The sequence below is a fragment of the Zootoca vivipara genome, chromosome 4 (genome assembly GCF_963506605.1).
Source record: "Zootoca vivipara chromosome 4, rZooViv1.1, whole genome shotgun sequence".
NCBI classification, from domain to species: Eukaryota; Metazoa; Chordata; class Lepidosauria; order Squamata; family Lacertidae; genus Zootoca; species Zootoca vivipara.
The window spans coordinates 29,401,399-29,425,005 of record NC_083279.1 but is presented as its reverse complement, the minus strand read 5'-3'; the positions used below and the strand labels follow the sequence as shown (position 1 = coordinate 29,425,005).

The window sequence follows — 23,607 nt, the reverse complement described above, 5'->3', positions numbered from 1 at the left end:
TCCTGCAAAGTGACTACAGGACAGAAGCATTCCAGCTGCAGACTACCCTCCCGAGAGAGGTTCATTTACTTTGGTATCAGTTTAACACTAAGCAATTATCTTTTTTTTTAATCAGTTCTGAATCTGAGCTGCTTTACCCTCTGCAACTATTTTCTATGCTGGTTCTATACTAATGGTTTTATAAGAAAAAGGATAGCAGGAAGCCAAGGCCTTAGATATGAGCCACAAACGATAGCAGCACATGAGAAGGTCAAAATCCAACAGTTAATGTTATCTTACCCCTGCAACATTCAGCGTGCATGACATGGGTGAATAATATCTGTAGAGTAAGCAGTCCCCCTTCCCACCAAAGCAAAACAAAAACAACCAAACACAGAACAACTACTCCTATACTATCAATCAGGGAGATAACAGAGGAAAGAAAAGTTCTACAAGCTATTTGAACTGGGAGAAAAGTGCGCAGCTGGAATCCTATACCCATTTTAATTGTTAGATGAGCAGATATACCGTAGAAGCTAATCGCCAAATGGGACCATAAACCTGGGTTGCAGTTGCCACAATGGAATGTCTAGGTGTCATATCCCCCCACAATGGGATGTTGTTGTGGTGGTGGTTGTGGTTGTTGATGATGGTTTCATTTCTATACCGCTATAACAAATCTCAAAGTGGTTTACAACACATTAAAACATCAAACAGAACAACCCAGAATAAAGCATGTATTTCAGATCCTTCTCTAAGTGGCATTTTGCTTTCCCCTGTAATTTCTTCTAAACTATTAAATAATCCATCAAGTCAATCTATTCCCCCATTCACCAAGGAATAGTCACAGGGATTGGTTACAGGTAGGTAGCCGTGTTGGTCTGGGTCGAAGTAAAATAAAAAAACTCCTTCAGTAGCACCTTAAAGACCAACTAAGGTTTTATTTTGGTATGAGCTTTCGTGTGCATGCACACTTCTTCAGATACACTGAAATAGGAGTCCCCAGGCGCTTATGTGGAGAAGGGGTGGGGAGGGGGTGGGGTGGGGAATCACTCAGAAAGGTGGTGGAAGTGGGTGATTGACTGACTGATAGCTGTTGATGACTGAAAACGACTGTGAATGGTTTTGCATGATAAAGCAAGGGTTGAGATGGCTGAAGATCGCTTTATCATGTATAATGAGATAAGAATCCTATGTCTCTGTTCAAACCAGGTCCCTCCATGGTTTTGAGCTTGGTGATAAGTTGTAATTCAGCAACTTCTCTTTCCAGTCTATTTCTGAAATTATTTGGTAGTAAGACAGCTACTTTGAGATCTTGTATAGAATGTCCTGGGAGATTGAAGTGTTCTCCTACTAGTTTCTCTGTCTTGTGGTTCCTGATGTCAGATTTATGTCCATTTATCCTTTGGCGTAGGGTTTGGCCTGTTTGTCCAATATAGAGAGCTGAAGGGCACTGTTTGCATTTGATGGCATACACAATGTTAGAGGATGAGCAATTAAATAGTCCTGAGATGGTATGTTGGATGTTGTTGGGGCCAGTAATGGTGTTGTCCGGGTGTATGTGGCAGCAAAGTTGGCATCTGTGTTTATTGCAGGCTCTGGTACCAGTGTCCATGTTAAGTCTGGTGGTTGTATTATTGTGGGTGAGGAGTTGTTTAAGATTGGGTGGCTGTCTGTAGGCAATGAAAGGTCTTCCTCCCATAGCTGCCAAGTTTTCCCTTTTCTCACAAGGAAGCCTATTCAGCATAAGGGAATTTCCCTTAAAAAAGGGAGAACTTGGCAGCTATGCTTCCTCCCAGAGCTTGAGAAAGGGAGCTGTCATTGTCCAGGAGAGGCTGTAGATCTCTGATGATGCGTTGTACTGTTTTAACTTGGGAGCTGTATGTGATGACTAGTGGTGTTCTGTTATTTTCTTTTTTGGGTCTGTCTTGCAGCAGGTTCTCTCTAGGTATCCGTCTGGCTCTGTTGTTTAACTTCATCAGGTGGATATTTTAGTTCTAAAAAGGTTTGCTTTCACAGGGATTGTTTCTCATATTACACTTGAAAGACACAGGTGCATTGGGAGTCACACCAACATTAAAACACAGTGTAAGAACTTAACCATGTGCTTTTCTCTTTAAGGGGCATAGCAGAATGCCAGAGGGATTCTCTGAGACAGGACATTTTATCTCAGAGACCAATGCACAGACAGGACTTCTGATTAACTGTTAGCCTGGGGAACAATTCCTATGAATCAATGTCAAACATAATGTGGAAAAACAGACCAAGTCACATCTCTACTGACTAGTAAAAGCCAGCATTCAGTTGCTTTAATTTAACACATCTGGCTACAGAATAATCTTTCTGCAAGGATGTGACTGGAAGAGACAAAGGCAGCTAGGAATAATGAGATGGCGAAGGGAGTAAGTCAACCTGCCTCACCAAGACTGTTAATGAGAAACAAGTTGCTACAATGTGATGCAACATTCCCTGTATGAACATGGCTGTGAGATGAATATAAAAATAAAGGGGTATAACAGCTTGGAAGAGTTAAGCATCCAAACAAACGAACAGAGACAATTAGACATGCATTTCAACCAGAAACACATATTTTGAAAGCCTGCAGATTTTCAGAGGCAAGTTCAAAGTTGGGTGAACTCTGCTAACACAAAGATATTCTCGTTTTAGACACAATTGATGTTATTGGATATTCACAGAAACCCAAACACAGGGCCATAACCAAAATAAACCACTGCTTCATTTTAAAAGCTGGCGGAAGGGAAGGGAAGTTGCCAGAAAAAGCAAAGATCGGAACAATTAAAAACGTGGTGTTAGCAACATCCACTTCCAACATCAAACTGCATCTGAATACAGTGTTGAACACTAAAAAGCTTGTTCTTATCAATTATGAGATAGAGGTTCAGACTTTAGCCCTGGGGGAGGGGATCAGACCCAAATGAAGGTCAAATGAGGCAAGCATATGGTTCTCTGTCTGTGCATTGGTTTCAAACAATAAGGATAATTAAGTCCATGATCTGGATGGAAATTTACTTTTAAAAAAAAGTCCTTTACTACAGTTCTGTGTTGAGGATTTGTTTCCTTATATGTTGCTGTTGTTATTTATTAAATTTGTATATCACCCTTCATCCAAAGATCACAGGGCAGTTCACAACATAAAAAGCCAAAATGAGAACACAATATACATAATAAATAAAACAAAAACAAACCAATGACCCCCTTCTCCCACAAACACAGCATGTTTAACCAGCCAAAAGGCCTGGTTATAGAGGAACATTTTCGCCTGGTGCCTAAAGATATGTACTGAAAGTTCCGGGTGATATCAGCAAGCTAATTTACAGCTCTGCTTCTTTGATCAAAACCTGGCTATTCGTTTTGCATTCAGCAGGGATCACAATGAATTTTCACCTATGCTGCTGCTGCTTCTGCAGTGGAAAATATTGGAGACTGAAGTCAATAAAATGAATAGGCTCTATTCCACATCGTAACTAGGCAAATACAATCTGAGTGCATACATCATCCATATCTTGTATAAAATTTTAGATCACCTTTTCAACTAAAATAGTCATTCTTGTGGTTGTTATTAACCGATTCTTTCCAGCAGAAGGAAAAAAGGAGTGATCTACCTACACCCAGCCTTATCTTTGATGCTTCTAGACCAGGCATCCCCAAACTGTGGCCCTCCAGATGTTTTGGCCTACAACTCCCATGATCCCTAGCTAACAGGACCAGTGGTTGGGGAAGATGGGAATTGTAGTCCAAAACATCTGTAGGGCTGAAGTTTGGGGATGCCTGTTCTAGACAGAAGGCTCCTATCTACTAATTGTTATTCCATTGCAACCTCCAGCAGAATTGCATTTGATTTTCCATAGGTTTTTTGGGGGGGGGTCACTTTTCCCTCCTACGTTCCATTTATATCTGTGGGCACGACACGGGCAAGAGTGAGATACAGTTCACTTTTAAAAAACTTGTTTTGCCTTTTTGTGTGTGTGTGTTTTGGTTTGGGTAAGATATGTTAACTAGGGGAGGAGTTGCTAAAATGGCAATGGCCAGAAAAGCAGCAGGGTTTGTTTTGTTTTTTAAGAAAAAAGAACCCCAAATATTTATTTCATTAGTGCAATTTTTCTCTCATTTGAGAACTATTGTGCAAATGGTTTAGGGGGTTTTTAAGAGAGAGAAGCGTTTTAGTGACAATTAACTACAAAAGCAATTAAAACAAATAGGGTAATAAGATAACACCCACCAGAAATGCAATGATGAAGGTGAGTCTAGTGGCAATAGATTTCATCTGCCTGATATCCCTTGGGCCAGGGAGAAGAAGAATACTTCTAAGGGAATTTATACCTACTGATACTGCAAGACTGTTCTCCTCAAGAAGTTGGACTTTCTAAGTTCTGACAAGATGGATCAATACCAGGCAGTTACTGGATCATTATATTACATGAATGCCTCATAAAAAGTGAGAAATTTAAACATGTCAGTTTCACACTAGGGCTTCAATCTAAGCTGCTAGGGATACAGTCTGGTGTGAACGCACTATTTGAGAAGGATGAGCATTCAAAAGGGCAGGGAGGTGAGTGTGATAAAGATTATCTAGATCAGGTTTGAGGATTCTGTGCCCTCCAAATGTTGCTGGACTCCTTGAGTTGTCCATCCTCCTTGAACATTGGCTAGGCTCTAGTGCTTTTTTCTATAAAAAGAGGTGCTGGCACTGTGTGCCCTTGAGTACCCCCCCTGCTCGCTGGAGCTGATGGGAGTTGGAGTCCAACAATATTTGGAGTATACCGGTTCCCCACCACTAATCTAACAGAAAAATTAAGTTGGAACACAATGCAGCTCTATTGGACAGTAGCCTTACAGTCATTGCAGAGTCACCTTCCTGGAATTGTGCTGCAATGTGCCTTTTAAGCATGGGAAGTTTATTTGGGGGGGAAAACAAAGGAAGGAACCAGGATCATCCAATCTACACATGGGACCTTGTTCTATCACCAGGAAGGTGACTGTGCAATAAACAGGAAGGCAGCCATTCAGATTACACAGCTTGAGCTGCCTTCCCCCCCAAAAGGAGAACAGTGCCAAACCTACCAATATTTTAATAAGTTATGCAGAGAGGGAGCAGCAGCCCAAGATAGAAAAGGAGGTGGTATGGGAACACTTAGCTACTTTAGACAAATTCAAATCTCCAGGGTCCGATGAGCTGCATCCAAGAGAACTAAAGGGAATTGCAGGTGCAATCTCAGAGCCTCTGTCTACAATCTTAAAGAATTCTTAAGAGAACAAGTGAGGTCCCCATCTTCAAAAGATAGGGGAAGGACAGAGGCAACTACCGACTGGTCTACTACTGATACCAGGAAAGGTCTTCGAACAGTTGCAAACCTCCACAGCAGTGGTGCAGCTGGATCCTGCAGTCAAAAATAGGTGGTCTTACACCCACATATTCTACTGCATCTCATATTACTATTTTTAATATATATCATAAATTTGTATACACAATATACAAGTAATAAAATTATGGCACGTAGGATTACAGTATATAATCCATTGAGACTTGAGATATATGTGATCATCATACAGTAAGACATTAATAACCACGTACTACAGAAGTACTAGACCTACCTGTATCAGCATTCCCCAAACACTTGGGCTATTACAGAATGGCTGCAACTTTGAGTATATGTCCCCTCCCCACTAAACGACCAACAACTGAGCCCCCTGAGTTATACAATGTATTTAATATCTGCTGCAAAGACAGCCATGGCAGCTCTTACAATGTTTGTGATAGACAGCTGACTTGAATACAAAGTTCTGACTAGTTAAAAACCTTTCCAAAAATTAATGTTTTAAAGCAAATACTTTGTAGAAGCTAACTTGGTTTTTCAGCTTTGGTTCTTGTAATTCACATTCAGGGGTTTGTCACATCTATCTTATTTTATTTGAAAGCCATTACATAGTGTTAAAATGGGATTTGGGCCACAGGCTTTAGTGATAAATAATTTAGCATCAGGATATCTCAAACCCTAATTTGGGACTTACAATACCATCATTGCACATAATGTATCACTGCACTGAAGAGACGTTTTGACCTGAAAAAAACTACGGAGAATGATAAGACGACAATGCAATTATCCTCCAGATGAAACTCTAATCACGTAGTACAGTTCATTTAATTTACACAGAGCCATCTGTCACCAGTAACATTTCTCACCTAATTAGTAACCACTATTCTCTCAATCAGTTTGCACATGGGATGTGTTTTACTTACATCAAGCTATCAGCTTTGGATTGCATTTTCAAACAGCTTCAAAATCTTAACCAGCTAATATTCCTTAAAAAGTATTTCAATTACACACACTTGAAAATGTTTGGATGGTGTGGTAAGCCAAAATATGGCTTTGTGAGGCAATGCAAATGGCTGGGCTCTCACAGATAGAAAGGAGCTCTCACAGCCACTTTGCTCCTTTTTACTGCTGCACTGCATTAGCAAAATTTTGGCTTGGTGTGTGAAATATACTCGGAGTCAAGAGTGAATTTCATGCTCTTTATTCAGCTCATAGTCATCAAGGAGGAGAAGAGAAGACGAATGGCTCTTTCCCCAAAACCATCTGCTTATATACATTATTTACACAATGGGCCTTGCGTGATTGGCTACTTCAGGGCTACACCTGTGGGCCAATTATATTGTGGATTGACTTTTGCCTGCAGCCTGATTGGCTGCTCCTACAGGCCAATCAGGTAGCAGATTCACTTCTGCCAGCCGCCTGATTGGCTGCTCCAGCAGGCCAATCAGGTTGCGGATTCACTTCCACCTGGAGTTGGATTGGGTAGCTCCCGCTGATTCTGAATCCTATTGTTCTAGGATTCAGCTCAGTACATAACACCCCTCCCCTCTAAGTTCCAGTCCTGCCCGGGAAGTTGCATTCGTAGTCCCCAAGGTCTGCTGGCCGCCTCCGTGTGCGTTGTGGCCTGGGGTGTTCCTTGGTCAGGGGTTCTGGTTCTGGCTCGTGTTCCGAGGCTGCTGGCTGTGCCGGGGCTGTCTGGTCTGGCACCACTGAACCACTAGGTTGTAGCTCTGGTTCCGGTGTCCTTCCAGCCTCGGGGCGCCCCTCTGTGCCTACTGCTTCTGCTTCCTCTGCCCACCCCTCTCGCTCTGCAGGCCTCACTGCCCTGCTGTCCCCTTGGGACCCCTCTGTCCCGCTCTCCTCCCGGGTTCCTCCTGGGAATCGTCGCCGTATCTGGTCGCAGTGGCGGCGCCAACATTGCCCCCCTTCCGTTAGTACCTCGTACGACACGGGACCGGTCACCTTGGTGACTGTGGCGGGTACCCATGCTGGGCCTGCCCCAAAATTCTTTGCATACACTGGGTCCTGGGCCACAAATGTCCGGGGGTTCCTGCCTTTCCCCACCACTACCTCATCCTGAGCTCTGTCGGGGTGAAGTCGGTCCAGTCTAGTTGCAAGGCGCCGGCCCATTAGTAATTCAGCTGGGCTCCGGCCCGTCGTTGTGCTTGGGGTGCTGTGCTGTGCTAGAAGAAATGCGGCAAGGCGGTATTCCCAGTCCCCTTGTGTCATGCGGCGGAGGCTGTCCTTGGTGGTCCGCACCATGCGCTCCGCTTGGCCATTGGTGGCAGGGTGGAATGGTGCTGAGCGGATGTGGCGGATGGCGTTCTGCGCTGTGAAGGTCTGGAACTCCTCTGACGTGAATGCGGTTCCATTGTCCGAGACGAGGGTGTCAGGGAGCCCGTGGGTCGCAAACAGCTTACGTAGTACCCGGATGGCTGCCGCCGTAGAAGTGGATGGTACCAGTGCGACCTCCAGCCATTTGGTGTAGGAATCCACCACTATGAAGAATGTTTTTCCCTGGAAGGGGCCAGCGAAGTCCACGTGCAAGCGTGACCATGGATGTCGGGCGGACTCCCAGGGCTGGACTGGGGCCCTTGGGGGATCCGGGCGGGATTCTTGGCAGGTCTGGCAGTGTTGGACCCAGGCCTCTATCTCTCTGTCAATCCCCGGCCACCACACATAACTCCTGGCAAGGGCCTTCATCCTCACTACCCCTGGGTGTGTCTCGTGTAGGGCTGTGAGGACCCTTTTGCGGAGGGGCTGGGGAACAACAACCCTGCTTCCCCATAACAGGCACCCCTTGTGGGCCGACAGTTCATGTTTGCGGTTTGTGTAGCCAGCGAATTCTGGCCCGGGGCTGCTGCTGGGCCATCCTCGCCACACCCAGTCCAGGACCCGGGAGATGACCCTATCTTTTGTGGAATGGTGCGCAACTTCTTGTGCCTGAATGGGTCGGTCGGGAAGCAGCTCCAGGGTCATAACCTCTTGCGCAGGCGCTGGGTCGGGGCCTGTTTCTGGTAGTGGTAGCCTGCTGAGGGCGTCTGCGTGGCCCATCGCCTTCCCAGGGCGGTGGATTAGTGCATACTGGTAGCCGGCAAGGAAAATTGACCACCTGAGGACACGTGGAGACAACACTTGGGGGGTCTGCTTCTCAGGGGCAAACAGGCCAAGCAACGGCTTGTGGTCAGTCACTATGGTAAAGGGCCGCCCGTACAAGAAATCATGGAATTTTTTTACGCCCTTCACGATTGCCAGACCCTCCTTGTCAATCTGTGAGTAGTTTCGTTCGGCTGCAGCAAGCGTCTGGGAGAAGTATGCCACCGGCACCTCTCTTCCATCCGGGAGTTGGTGTCCCAGGACAGCGCCGATGCCATAGGGAGAGGCGTCGCATGCCAGCACCACTGGCAGCCTCTCGTCGAAGTGTGCTAAGACCGAGTTCGAGACGAGCAAGTCCTTGACTGCCTGGAATGCGGCCCTTTGTCGCTGGCCCCACACCCAAGGGGCCCTTTTATCTAGGAGTCTGTGTAGGGGCTCCGCTACCGCTGCCTTATGGGGAAGGAAGGCATGGTAAAAGTTCAATAGTCCCAAGAATGACTGAAGTTCGGGCTTGCTCTTGGGCGCTGGGGCCTCACAAATGGCCCGTACCTTGTCACCGGTTGGATGGACCCCTTCTGCGTCCACCTTAAATCCCAGAAAGTCCACCTGCGGCACTCCCAGTAAACACTTTTCCCGCTTCACCTTGAGGCCCGCCGTCTGGAAACGGTGCAGGACGGAGCGGAGGCGGTCCTCAAATTCCTCTGGTGTGGGCCCGGCGATCAGTACATCATCGAAGAAGGGGGTGACACCAGGAATCCCTTTAAGGAGAGAGTCCATTAGATTCTGGAATATGCCTGGTGCCACGCTAACGCCAAATTGCAGCCGCTTTACTCTGAATGCCCCTCTGTGCGTCACAATCGTCTGAGCCTCTGCTGTGGCTTCGTCCACAGGCAACTGTTGATACGCTTGGGCCAAGTCCAGTTTGCCAAAGATTTTTGACCCAGCCAGGGTGGCGAGGACATGGCTGACCACTGGCACTGGGTATGCATGGGCCGTGAGAGCCTTGTTTATGGTGCATTTGTAGTCTGCACAGATGCGGACCGAACCGTTAGGCTTGACGGGTGTGACAATTGGAGTTTCCCAGGGGGCGTTGGGCACCGGCTCCAGCACTCCTTGCTCCACGAGCCGGTCCAATTCCTCGTCTATGCGGGGTTTCAGGGCAAACGGGACCCGGCGGGCCTTGTGCCTGATGGGTCGTACAGCGGGGTCTAGCTGTAGGGCAATGGGGGTCCTGTATATCGTCCCAATGCCCCATCGAAAACCCCTGGAAACTCTTTGCATATGGTGTCCACGTCCACTTGTAAGCTAGTGCGGTTCACCCCGGTAACGGCTAGCCCCAGAGGTCCAAACCATGCCAGTCCCAGTAAGCTAACGTAGGGGCCCTTAACTACCAGCAAGTCCAATTGTTGCTTTCGCCCTCGATATTGCACCCTGAAGGTCCCCACCCCCATAGTAGGGACCTTACGTTTCTGGAAGTCCCGGAGGGTGAATGGGGCCGGCCTTAGTTTGGGACCCCCATTAGGGCACAGTTCCCTTAATGTTCGGGCCGAGATTATGGATAGAGTTGAACCCGTGTCCAGCTCCATGCGGCATGGGGCTCCCTCTATCTGTACCTCTATATAAATTTTCTCTGTGCTGGGATGGGGCAACTGGAATACCTGGTAGTCCGTGATCTCCGTCGAGTTGCCTTGGTGCATGGTGCCGTGTGACCTGGGGCTCCTGGGTCGGTCATCTGATGCTTGTTGACGGGTGAGTCGAGCCCGACACACCCGGGCGATGTGTCCCAATTTTCTGCACTGCCTGCACTCTGCGTTGCGGAAACGACAGGTCCTCCTCTCGTGGTTCTCCCCGCAGCTTGCACAGTTCCCTCCTTCTCGTCGAGGCTGCTGTGGTGTGTGCGCTGCTTGAGTGCGCCGCTGTACTCGGTGTACTTCCTCCCTGTCAGATTCGGATTCGTCGGTGAGGTCTTCGTGGTAGACCCTCGGTTGGGATGGCGGGGCCGGTCGTGCCTCTTGCGTTGACCTCTCGGCGGCTTCGGTTGCCAGGGCTTCCTCCAGAGCAATCTGGAACGTGAGGTCTTTTTTGGCGTAGAGGCGTCGTTGCAATATCTCGTCCCTCAGGCCACCGACGAGGCGGTCACGAAGCATGTTCTCCAATTCTGAGAAGTTGCATAACCGGGCGGCTTGGCGGAGGGAGGTCACAAACCCAGTTATGGTTTCCCCCGGGGCTTGCCGTTTTGCGTAGAAGGCATTTCGGCAAGCTACCACCGAGGGCTGTGGTGAGAAGTGCTCCTTCAGCCGTTCCATTATTGTTTTGTAAGAGACGGTAGCGACATCTCTAGGTGCAAGGAGAGCCCGGGCGATTTCAAACGTCTCCTCTCCACAGACGCTGAAGAATGTCGCCCTCTTCATGGCATCGTTGGTGACTTCTTTCGCTTGCAGGAGGAAGTTGAAACGGGCGGCGTACCCTTCCCAGTCTCCTGATGCTGGTTTGAATGGCGAGAAGCTGCTGTCGGTTGCCATTCTGGGTTCCTTGGGTCCTGGAGCTGAAGCCTGGATGCACGGTGCGATGCAGCGGTGCAGCAGGTGGCGGTGCTGCGGTGCAGTGCGTGGTGGTGGTCAGCTCAGCAGGATCCCATCCTCGTCGCCAGTGAAATATACTCGGAGTCAAGAGTGAATTTCATGCTCTTTATTCAGCTCATAGTCATCAAGGAGGAGAAGAGAAGACGAATGGCTCTTTTCCCAAAACCATCTGCTTATATACATTATTTACACAATGGGCCTTGCGTGATTGGCTACTTCAGGGCTACACCTGTGGGCCAATTATATTGTGGATTGACTTTTGCCTGCAGCCTGATTGGCTGCTCCTACAGGCCAATCAGGTAGCAGATTCACTTCTGCCAGCCGCCTGATTGGCTGCTCCAGCAGGCCAATCAGGTTGCGGATTCACTTCCACCTGGAGTTGGATTGGGTAGCTCCCGCTGATTCTGAATCCTATTGTTCTAGGATTCAGCTCAGTACATAACAGTGTGTCATCTGAATCATCTGAACCGGGATTCACAGTTACGCTCTCTCCTCACTAACCAAAGTTTGATGCAAAACACAACAGAAGCATACATCCGAAGGATATGTGAAACAAATGCACATTTGCAGTGTAAAAACTGATTCAGCAGAAAGACAGGAGTGGCGGAGCAACTGCGGGTGTTCCTGGATGACAGTGGGTGAATTCAGATTATTGCATTAGTAACTTAGTAAGTTTCCCAAACTTGGGTCTCCAGCTGTTTTTGGACTACAATTCCCATCATCCCTGACACCATTGGTCCTGCTAGCTAGGAATGATGGGTGCTGTAGTCCAACAACAGATGGGAGACCCAAGTTTGGGAAACCCTGCTGTGGTTATTTGCTCCAGAAAACTATAGAATACTGAAGACAGGATCACATGCTCCAGATGAAAGAAGCCTGATGACTGTGAAACACCCTGAGGAGAAGAAGGCACACCACATGCTGCCATGCTGCAGGATTCTCCATCACTTTGTCTCTTCCTTTTCTGAATTGTTTCCCCAATATATCATCTCTGGTACCAAAGCAAACATTAGAAGCTTCCCTAAACAGTCATCGAGTCCATAGGGCCTCTTGCCAAACTCAGGCTGCGTCCACATCCCAATATATCTGCTTCTTCTCTTCCGCTTCACCCTTCCTGCCTCCTAGCCTCACCTGTCCCTCCACTGTGATGCAATTTCTCCCCTTCTGCCAAATTGAGCTGCCACTACCGTCACCATAGCTACCCTTTTCCTCATCTCTTATTGTGACAAATTCTCTTCAGATAATGTTTGTGACCATTTCAAGGTATCAAAGCATCTTAGCCAAAGGTGGAGTAGGCACACACAACCATTTCTTAGCTGACTATACACATCGCATATATGTGTGTGTATGTACCTTAGACCATGGTGCCCAATAAGCTGATTTGTTGTTTGTTAATCGGATCAAAAGGGTCCATAAATGTGGCTGCCAGAAGCAAATCAAAACTCCTTCCAGACGGTTCTTGCCCTCAAGCTCAGGAAGTGACAAATATGCATAGCGAAAAGGGCCCTAGCCCTCCCACTGAGTTATCCTGCACAAGCAAATAGTTCATAGAGTGGGGTGTCAGTCTTCCACCATATTGAGTTCTGGGTGGTAGTCTACAACTACTTCTGATGTCCCCAAAGCCTGGAAACAGGTGAAACAAGGCATCCTCCTCTACCTTGAGTCCTCTGTATGCGCCAGAAGAATGAGGGGCATGGGACACTGTTTCAGGAGGAACATGAATAATTAAGGCCAAAGTGTGTAGAGCCTACAAAGTCAGCTTACAAATACAAGTAGCATCTGAATAGTCAATGGATGTATCATCTTAGGTTTTTTTTTAATTAAAAAAATATATTGTGCTAACCGTATCATCAAATGACACACTGGAAAACCAGAGGTGGCTTTTCACCAAAGGAGTCACCCAGATCATTTCCTCCAGCATTCATTGCTCAATGACTGCTTGCATCAGCAAACGCCTTTTAAAATGGTGAACACAATGGGCTAAGGAGGAAGCAGCCAACTGTACCTTCCTTTGATGCAGGATACGACAGAACACAAGAGCCCTCTGAAGAGATGGACACATTAGCCACATGCCTTTATCATCTTCCCCAATGTTGGAAAGGCAACTTTTGCAGCAGGTCTCTGCAGCAGGCCCAATCACCTTCTAAATCCGGCCCGCAGACAGTCCGGGAATCAGCGTGTTTTTACATGAGTAGAATGTGTCCTTTTCTTTAAAATGCATCTCTGGGTTATTTGTGGGGCTTGCATGGTGTTTTTACATGAGTAGAATGTGTGCTTTTATTTAAAATGCATCTCTGGGTCATTTGTGAGGCACAGGAATTCATTCTTCTTTTTCAAAATACAGTCCGTCCACCCCCCCCACACACACACACAAGGTCTGAGGGACAGTGTACCGGCCCCCTGCTGAAAAAGTTTGCTGACCCTGACCTGAAAGATCAGGCTTCTAGGTAGTGCTGGTAGGAGCCAACACAAGCACAGCAGATCCCCCCCGCACTGTCCAAGTTCATTTCCCAGCACTGGGTGACAATGAAGATGGTGACGAGGGTGTTGTAGAGGGGATGGCAGGGACTACAAGTTGTTCCCCATCAAGTGATGGCAATCATATAAGGAGAAGCAAACAACTGAAGAGGGCTCATTTCCAGGAAGAGCACAATCCAGGTGACCAAAATTTAAGCAGAAAGAGAGAAGCTGGGATATATAACGGGCCCTATAGAGTGCTCATAGGCATAGCAGTTAACAAGATTGGGTGTAAGGAACCAATTACCACTGGTGTTATTTGGCCAACACAGGGGTCTGTTCCATTTCCAGTTTTTTTAAAAAGTCCACATAAGCACTGGTGTGTTGCTGCTTGACACATATAATTACTGTAGTGGGTAAGTGCCAAAGATTTTTAAAGATATGCATATTGCCCTAGAAAGAGCAGCAACAGGAACAGGGCTTTCAGCAGCTGAATTATGTGTATAGATGCAGCTATGGAAACAACTTCGTAAACACAGTTTCTACATAGTTTAGAAAACCCCACAAAAACAGGCCTTTAAAACCTGAAACCAGAACTAAGCTCGTAGAGTGGGGTGGCCTAGCGTACTACACCGAAAGGATGGCTTTCATTTTAAATGCAATTTCACATCTATTGTACTCCTGCTTGTTGACAGAATTATTACTAAATAAGTTACCCGCCTAAAAACAATTAAGCATTGGCGCGAACCTAAGTTATGGAAAAAGACTAACAAGGAATCCAACTTAAAAACTGAGTTGCAAATAACCGTATGGTCACAACCAGTCACTTGTGAACCTACAGTGTGGTCATTTTCTGCCCTGTGGGTGATACTGTTAAGTGTAAGAAACACAACTTTCCTTAATGGAATTAACCTGCTGCACTTTGTCAGATCTTAAAGTAACAGACTATTTAGGTCATCTGTTTTGCATGCAGCATGGGATACAAATATTGCACTTATACATACCGTACAGTTAGGCATGCATGCAAGCTACAAATAAGTAGTGGCCTCTTGGAATAAGCAATACTAAGAGATACAAATGTTGCAAGGTTGATAATAAGGAGAGGAAACTAGCTCTTTGACTAAAGAGATGAAAGTCAGAAGCAGGCAAATCCTGCTAAAACAGAATTGCGTGAATGCGATGTTAAACAGTCTCTAGAGAATGAGCAAGAGTTTTCAGTGAAGCATGCCCTCTCTTATTAACTGTGTTTACTTTGTGATTTGCCTAAACTCCAAGCGAAATAAATTTTAACCTGCAGATTATAGTAAATGTTTTCAGTTTTATCTAGGGGGGGAAATCAGAATCACCTGGCCTGAAGTGCAGACGGCAGACTGACATGCCACTGAAATAAAAGGCTTAAAAGCTACATGAATGAATTAACGCTACTGAATGAAACAGACCGTGGAAGCTAGAAAACATTAAGATTTTCAAATATACTAAAAACATAAGTCAAGAGGCAGCATTTATGTGTTCCCAAATGGTCTCTATTTATAAAGAGACCATCTTGGCTGTAAGTCCTGAAAGACTTGTTCCTGCCTTGCAGGTCATTTTCCACCTGGCTGATTGACGATGCAGCCTTTCATGTCCCCTTCAAAAAGCAGTTTTTCCTGCTCTCAGGCCAATTCTATACAGGTTTACTTGCAATACAAACTTTGCTCTGCTCAAGGGGACATGACCCCAGGAATACTTACACAGATATAGCAGTGATAAATGTGCAGAGCAAGAAGCAGGAAGCACATCTCCCAAGACAACCCCTGATATATAAATCAGCCTTTAGTTTCAAAGGCAGCAGTTCTAATACATACGTACATGAAGCTACCTTGTACCAATGGTCCATTGGCCCCAGAATGGTGTTCTATGGCAGGCACAGATTCTCCCAGGTGTGTAAGAGAGATCTTTCCTACCACTTCCCTATACTGAACTTTACAAGCACAAATAGTGGCTGGCTTGCAATGCACACACAAATAAAATAAAATCCTATTGTATTTTCTTTGAAATCTGCCAAATCAGCAACAGTAGAATGGGTGAACGTGACTGTAACCTTTGGCACCCATAGGGAAAAGCACTGGAAAATCTACCGAAGGGGGAGGAAACTGAGCAGTTACGAGTGTCAATCAATTCATAAGCACTAATCTCTCCCCTCCACACACAGTTTTTGTTTACCAGCACTATTTTCTGTGGGAAGTAATTTATTTGGCCCTTCTAAAATGTCACTTATGTATTTTTAATTTTAAAAATATTTTAAGTGGAGGGGATCCCAGCCTTGTTTTAAAATAGCTTTCCAGCAACTAACTGACAAAATTAGAATACTGTGAGTATCTTTCATAAAAGAATACTGTGGATTAGTCTATCGGCCTTGCGTACCCTACCACTAAACAGACCAAAGAGATAATTCTCTGAATAATTACTGCAGCTCAGAATTGTAGTTACTTTGGGATTCTTCCCCCCCGCCCCACCATGCAGAACAAAGATCAATAGTGCAGGGCCATACCTTGGTCATTGCAAAGTTAAATAAACTTTAAATTCTTTCCTTGTAGGGTGGGGATAACTTTTTGAACATGAATCAAAAAAAAAAAAAACCAGCAATTCAATTCACTCAGGGGTGCCAACTTGAATAAAGGGAGGGGGGCAGGTAAGCCCTGCCCTACATAATGACATGGGGCATGCACACCATAGGAGTGGCAATGCCCATCAACTGGGAGGGCAGACCCCTCAAATATTTTACAGGGGGCCTAAAGGCACCTCGGCCTCTAGGAGTTGGCTCCTAGGATTGCACTCTACTTAAAAAGAAAAAAAGAAAAGCTGGAGACCAACAAATGGTCAGGTATGAACTGACCCACACACAGAGAGAAAACTGCAAACCAATACTCTTAATTGTCTCCTTCTATGGTTAGATTTATCAGAAATCTGGATGTGGTCTGCTCTGCATTGTGTGTGTGTGGGGGGGGGGTTTAAGCCTTCAAATGCAGCACCAAATTTGCAGGCAGAAACAGTCAGCATGCTATTTCTGAAATTGGTCTAAAATAAAGATGGAGAATCTATGGCCCTCCAGATATTAGACACCAACTCGCATCAGCCCCATCATGGCTAATGGGATGATGGGGGCTGTTTTATCACAAAAACTGGATTCCCCACTCCACAACAAGTCTACGCAATCTTTAAAAAACAACAACACACAACCCTAAATGATATTAACACCAGTCATAGACAAAGTTATGCATTTATTTTCGGGGGGGGGGGGGAAAGATGCCACTTACCTTTCCCATTCTGCCATGCTGTGTACCAAGACAAACTGAGGAAAGATGTGATGAAAATTAATGCAGTGGCCACAGTCCCATTTCGGAGCCTCATCTCATTTCAACATGGTTTGTATTTGGCCAACAGTCAGGATTTGAGTTTCGTCTGTTGGCTTGAAGCCCACTTATTCCAGCGCTAGCACGGCACAGCCAGAAGCAAAAGGAGAATGTGGCATTGTCGTTTCCAAATCATTGTGCAACCTGCAGACGTGTATCGCTGGAGAATGACGAACTCTCAGAAGCTTTTGAAGAGTTTGCCCTTCATTCTTTGTTCTTCTACTCCCTAAGCATAAAGGGGGGACTCAGTTTCAGTCTAAAAATGAACAGAAGTCCATAGCAAATCGAAGCACATCACACAACAGAGAAGAGACTGAAGGAACTGCAAATGACACAGGCTCAAACCTCTCATCTGCCATTATCTTAGTAAGAGGCCTTGGGCAAGCAACATCTTCTCAGCCTCAACACCTACCCCTTTACTCTCTTGTAGATTTACATTAACTCCAATTTACAAGGCTGTTTTTTATGCAGTGCTATTTTTTTTAGTTCTCTTAGAATGTCAATGGCACCCACCTGAGAGGTGCCAGAACCCACCTGAGAGGTACTGGAACTGAGTTCCACCAAGTTCCACCTGGGGGGAAAACCCCGCCTTTATGGATTATTGGCAACATACATTAATTGTTTGAAAATTCATGTAGTGTAATCCTATACATGGGGGTGGGTACTTGTGATCCTCCAGGTATCATTGGACAGCTCAGACTCCTATAAGATCCAGCCAACTTGCTGACACATTTACATGCCAGCATGTTAACACATTTCTCTCATCTCATGCCCACTTTCTCTCACAGCCACCCTTCTCCTTTCAACGGTTGCTTTTCAGCCAACTCACTCTGCCACTCACTTAAACAAAACCACTTTTTTCTAGTCAATCACTATCACGTTCATTCCATCAACAGGTGCTTTCGTCCTAGTAGGTGTGTTTAAGTTTGCAGCCTAAGGTGTTTGAAACAAATTGTACACTTGAAGTGGTAACTATAGCACATGAAAAGCTGCAAGAAAGTTAAAACATTTGAAACTTCAGAAGTTGTTACTGTTTCACAAATCCTTCTGAGATTCATGGTTACAAGTAGCTGACATTCATTTTGATCAAGCAAGGGAAGCCTGCAGGATCAGTTCCCAAATGCACCAAGGAAGGGCTATGTTCTGCATCATGTGCTTGTACCTAGGAGATCTAGGCAGGATTCAATCTTCATTCATACCCTTAAACAGGTAGGTAGCCGTGTTGGTCTGGGTCGAAGTAAAATAAAAAAATTCCTTCAGTAGCACCTTAAAGACCAACTAAGTTTTTATTTTGGTATGAGCTTTCGTGTGCATGCACACTTCTTCAGATAACCTTAAACAGCTTTTCAATAGAGTTTTAATGAAAATAGCTTGTCTAAAAGGCAGAGAGAGAATGACATACAAGTTCACGTTACCCCAATCAGTAGGTCAGTGCCTTCAACTTTAACGGCACGGCAATCATCGTTTAAAGCAGTACACAAGAATCTGGTCACAGGCCTAAGGTACGGTAGTTATGGCCCACTGTAATTGGGAGAACTATGCTGCTTCCTAAATTAATTGTCACCAAATTAATTGCGAAACCTAATCATAACCCCCCCCCACACACACACACTCCGAAAAAAAGTGATGGGCAAAGTTAAAGTTGGTGGCAGCATGGATTAGCAAATCAAATACCCATTGCTGTGCACATGCCCAAGCCCACACATATGTAGCATAAAGCTAACCAGCACTTACAATGGAGACAGATGGGGAAACAAGATGCAGCACAGCTAACTGTGGCACCTCAGTGCAGTAACAGCAGCACAGGCATATACTGTAGTTAAATTAAAAGCATTTACAATTTAGTACAAGGAAGATTAACATACTGGTTCCATTTTAGATGGAAAAACTAGGGCAGAAGTTATCTGGAATTAATTGACCCTGGACACACACACACACACACACACACACATGCATATATATATATATATATATATATATATATATGCACTTACAACTTTTTGCACACTATTCCCACTCCCAAAAAGCCTTGCACACCCAGGATGCTTATACTGTACTGTACCCGCTCCCATTTCTCTCTCTCTCTCTCTCTCCCTGTGTGTCACATACAAATCTGTATTCTGCTCACCTAAACTTTGCTCCTACTTTCTTCCTCTCTTGTATACATAACACGCCAATTTCGGTCTATTCATACCTCCCGTGCTTCATACGCATATACAACCCTCCCTCTTTCTAACACACATGCTTCTGTGGGGATTAGATACACTGTCAGGTGATTTTTCCAGCCCTCCGAATCCCACCCCCCACTTCGTTCCAACAACAAACGTGTGTCACATTATAGCGTGTTACAAGATGAATGTATTTCCCCACCCCACCCTCACAGGGAAAACGGTACCCCCGTAGCAAAGTCAGGTCCAAAGCATGCTTAGCCTGACAATGCTCATCTCTCCCCACCACCACCGCCGCGCCCCAACCCTTCTGATGTAGGCGGAGAGCGAGTTTGCCCGCGTACACGCATTCACACGCACGCACAGACGTGCGGACCCTCTCTCCATCCGCCTCCCTGCCCTTCTCCTTATCCTCTCTTGCGTTCCTTCTTTCTCTCTCTCAGTCCCTACGCCTGCGTGTACAACCACAGAGCGAGCTCGCTGTCGCATTGCACAGTCCACTTACTCCAAAACAGTCCCCTCCCCGCCCGCCGACCGACTTTGGCAGGACGAACTTGGGGAGGCGGCTCCACCAAAGAGTGGCTGGCCGGCCTGCATCTCCCTCGTCACACAGAAAAGGTGGTTTTTTTTTAATTAATTTAATTTAATTTTTTTGGTCTGCCCACCTCACAGACACCGACACCGCCGTCTTGCAGGACGACGCACCAGTAGCAATAATACCAAACCCACTGCAAGCCGAAAGCTCCAAACTCGCGTCAATCCATCCCACCAGGGCCGCCGAAGACCGCAGGAACCCCCGTTCGCCCTCCGGGAATGGGCAGACCGGAGCCCCGAGTGGACGCGGGCTTTGGCGTGCGCTGCCTTCCCGCGCCGGCTCTCACCTTTGTGCAGGAGCAAAGGGCGGCTCCTGCGGGACCGAGAGAAAGAAAAGCCGATGGTTCCACACACTCTCAGGCGTGCGCGCGCGTGTTATTTGCGCGCGTGCCTACCCGCGCAAGAGTCCCCTTGCAGTTACAGCTGCCTTGCCCTCGCCTGCTGCACACACACAAAAAAGGACTTCACCTCCTCGGTCCTCTCCCACCGCAGCAGAGGAAACGCTTCTCCCAAGCTGCAACTGAGGAGGACTCAAAGGAGCAGAAGCCCACACCGGCTAGGCTTCTGAGCGCCCGCCTCCTTTCACCTCACCCGAACCCCCATTGGCCAACCCAAAACGCGCAAGAAGCCAATGGTCGTCCTTTACTGGATGGTACGTTCCAGCGGATGGTGTAGTCAGATGTCAGTCTCGGACTAGGGGGGTATTTATAAAGAAATCTCGCGAGTTTTCTTTCACCTCCTATTGATAGCTGAAGAGCGGGAGGAGGATAGCTGTGGGTTTGTGCTGTGTAGTTTCCAGTTCCTTGCACCTTGAAAAATTCGAGCAAACTCATTAGAAGGTCAGTTCTTGCAAATGTCGCACTATGTTCAATAGGGACTTACTGCCCGGCTAAGTGCCCAGAGGACTGTAGCTGTTTTCTGCGGCTGGAAATGGCTTGCCAGGCAGTATTGCTGAGAGAAGCAGCAAACTGAAATCTACTGCAAGTTTTCAACACTTTCCAGATCAAGATGCCAGCCCATAATTCTTCTTTTTACATTTAACATTTTAATCATTTAATTTGAATTTATTTTTACCATATAAAGTATGTTAAGTACCGTAAATAGAACCTGTTATATACCCATTGTCACTGCTGATGTGGCAGTAGATTAGTGCAGTTTTTCATGTGTGAGGTGACATTTTTCTGTAGCCACACTTACTTCCCTTTGTTCCTCACCTGGACTTGCCTGCCAGATCAAATGAAATGAGATTTCTATCTCTCAGGGGCTCAGGACATGTGGGGTATTACCTTGAAAAATTGCAGTGCATACAACAGGACTTTTAAAAACCAACAACGTCTTGCAGAAGAGACCTTTATCAGAATGTTTGATGCAGCTAAAGATTAGATCTCTGTGCTAACTTTTAAAAAATGACTTGAGGGATACTGATACGTTGTTTTTAAAAAATAATCTAGTTTTGACAATAAGAAATAGCAGCGATGGATCATGGATACTACAAAGAAGCTAATGATACAGAACCTTTCCCAGCTTCCTTTCTTGCAACTCTTGTTTTAAACTGCCTCTTTCCCCCACTCAGTGCTATCCCCTGCTTGCTCTACTCAAATATCTGCCATTGTTTAAAACTGCCACTTGTTCTTCCATCACTGCTTTACTCAAACTTCCGCCATTGTTTTAAAATCCGCTTTCCGCTTTTCAGTGTGTCTCCCTTCTTGCTGTACTCAAACTTCTCCCTCTTTCATTCCTCAGCTGTCTCATATGAGAGAGATAAAGAATGCAGTGCCCCCCCCCAGATATTTCATAAAGGTAAAGGTAAAGGGACCCCTGACCATTAGGTCCAGTCGTGACCGACTCTGGGGTTGCGCGCTCATCTCGCATTATTGGCCGAGGGAGCCGGCGTATAGCTTCCAGGTCATGTGGCCAGCATGACAAAGCCGCTTCTGGCGAACCAGAGCAGCACACGGAAACGCCGTTTACCTTCCCGCTGCAGCGGTTCCTATTTATCTACTTGCATTTTGACGTGCTTTCGAACTGCTAGGTTGGCAGGAGCTGGGACCAAGCAACAGGAGCTCACCCCGTCACAGGGATTCGAACCGCCGACCTTCTGATCAGCAAGCCCTAGGCATGGTGGTTTAACCCACAGTGCCACCTGGGTCCCTGGGTATTCCTGGGTATTTCATAGTAATATTCAAACCTCTGCCCTTGTTAAAAACTACAAATTTCCTGTTTTCACATCTCTGCTTTACTCAAATGTCTGCTGTTGTTTTAAACCAACAATTTCCCCCTCTCGGTATCCCTCCCTTCTCTCTCTCTTAACAAAATAAAAAAATTCCTTCCAGTAGCACCTTAGAGACCAACTAAGTTTGTCATTGGTATGAGCTTTCATGTGCATGCACATTTCTTCAGATACTGTACACTGAAACAGAAGTCACCAGACCCTTATATATAGTGAGAGGATGGGGAGGGGTATTACTCAGAAGGGTGATGGGAATGGGTGATTGGCTGATAGGTGTGGTAAACCTGTTAATGACTGTTAACGACAGCAATTGGTCTTACAGGAAAAAGCAAGGGGTGAGATGGCTACAAATAGCTTTATCATGTATAAAGAGATAATAATCCAATGTCTCTATTAAAACCACGTCTCTCCATGGTTTTACGTTTGGTAATAAGTTGCAATTCAGCTCTTTCCAGTCTATTTCTGAAATTCTTTTGTAATAAGACAGCTACTTTGAGATCTTGTATAGAATGTCCTGGGATATTGAAGTGTTCTCCTACTGATTTCTCTGTCTTGTGATTCCTGATGTCAGATTTATGTCCATTTATCCTTTGGTGTAGGGTTTGGCCTGTTTGTCCAATATAGTGAGCTGAAGGGCACTGTTGGCATTTGATGGCATACACAATGTTAGAAGATGACCAATTAAATAGTCCTGAGATGGTATGTTTGATGATGTTGGGGTCAGTAATGGTGTTGTCTGGGTGTATGTGGCAGCAAAGTTGGCATCTGGGTTTATTGCAGGCTCTGGTACCAGTGTCCATGTTAAGTCTGGTGGTTGTATTATTGTGGGTGAGAAGTTGTTTAAGATTGGGTGGCTGTCTGTAGGCAATTAAAGGTCTTTTTCCCAGAGCTTGAGAAAGAGAACTGTCATTGTCTAGGATAGGTTGTAGATCTCTGATGATGTGCTGTACTGTTTTAACTTGGGAGCTGTATGTGATTACTAGTGGTGTTCTGTTATTTTCTTTTTGGGGGTTTGTCTTGCAGCAAGTTCTCTCTGGGTATCAGTCTGTTGATCTGTTGTTTAATTTCATCGGGCGGATATTTTAGTTCTAAAAAGGTTTGCTGTAGATCTCTTAGGTGAGAGTCTCTGTCTGTAGAGTTGGAACAGATGCAGATGTAACGTAGGGCCTGGCTATATACAATGGGTTGTTTGGTATGTTTGGGATGGTAGCTAGAAGCATGTAGATATGTTTGTCAGTCAGTTGGTTTACGGTATAAGGTGGTGTCTATACACCCATCCTGTATTTTTATAGTAGTGTCCAAAAAATGTATTTCTTGCATAGATTGGTTCATTGTTAGGTTGATGGTGGGGTGAAAGTCATTGAATATCTGGTGGAAGGTGTCCAGGGTCTGTTGACCATGTGTCCAGATAATAAAAATATTGTCAATGTATCACAGGTACAAAATAGGTTTGAGTGGGTAGGAGTTTAGGACACGTTCTAAATCTGCCATGAAGATGTTGGCATACTGTGGGGCCATGCAGGTGCCCATTGCTGTCACTTTTGCTCCTCTACTTCATGCAAATCAAGGATTGTGATGCACCACTGCAAATCCTCCCATGAGGACTGCATGACAACATTCTTACATTTTTATTATATAGGCATATATAGAAATTTGTATTTTCAAAAGAAGGCCAGGGTCAACTGCAGCAGGTCTTCCTGGGCTCCAGCATTTACCCCACTATGCCAGCTGCTGAGGCCAAAACCTCTACATTTTTAATGACACCAAAGCCAT

General features: G+C 45.8%; 1 protein-coding gene across 7 annotated transcripts in view; it reads right to left on the bottom strand.

Moving 5' to 3' along the window:
- MGAT4A (alpha-1,3-mannosyl-glycoprotein 4-beta-N-acetylglucosaminyltransferase A) overlaps positions 1-20,171 on the bottom strand; it is a 60,945-nt gene extending 40,774 nt beyond the window's left edge. Inside the window, exons 1-2 of one of the 7 annotated variants that reach the window (XM_035114615.2) lie at positions 20,073-20,171; positions 16,747-17,068 (exon numbers count right to left, since the gene is read on the bottom strand). In XM_035114615.2, the coding sequence (XP_034970506.1) occupies positions 16,747-16,840 (94 nt within the window). In that variant the 5' untranslated portion in view covers positions 16,841-17,068; positions 20,073-20,171. The other 6 variants (XM_035114613.2, XM_035114618.2, XM_060273447.1 and 3 more) reach the window with 6 other exon arrangements.
- Positions 20,172-23,607: the final 3,436 nt, after the last annotated feature.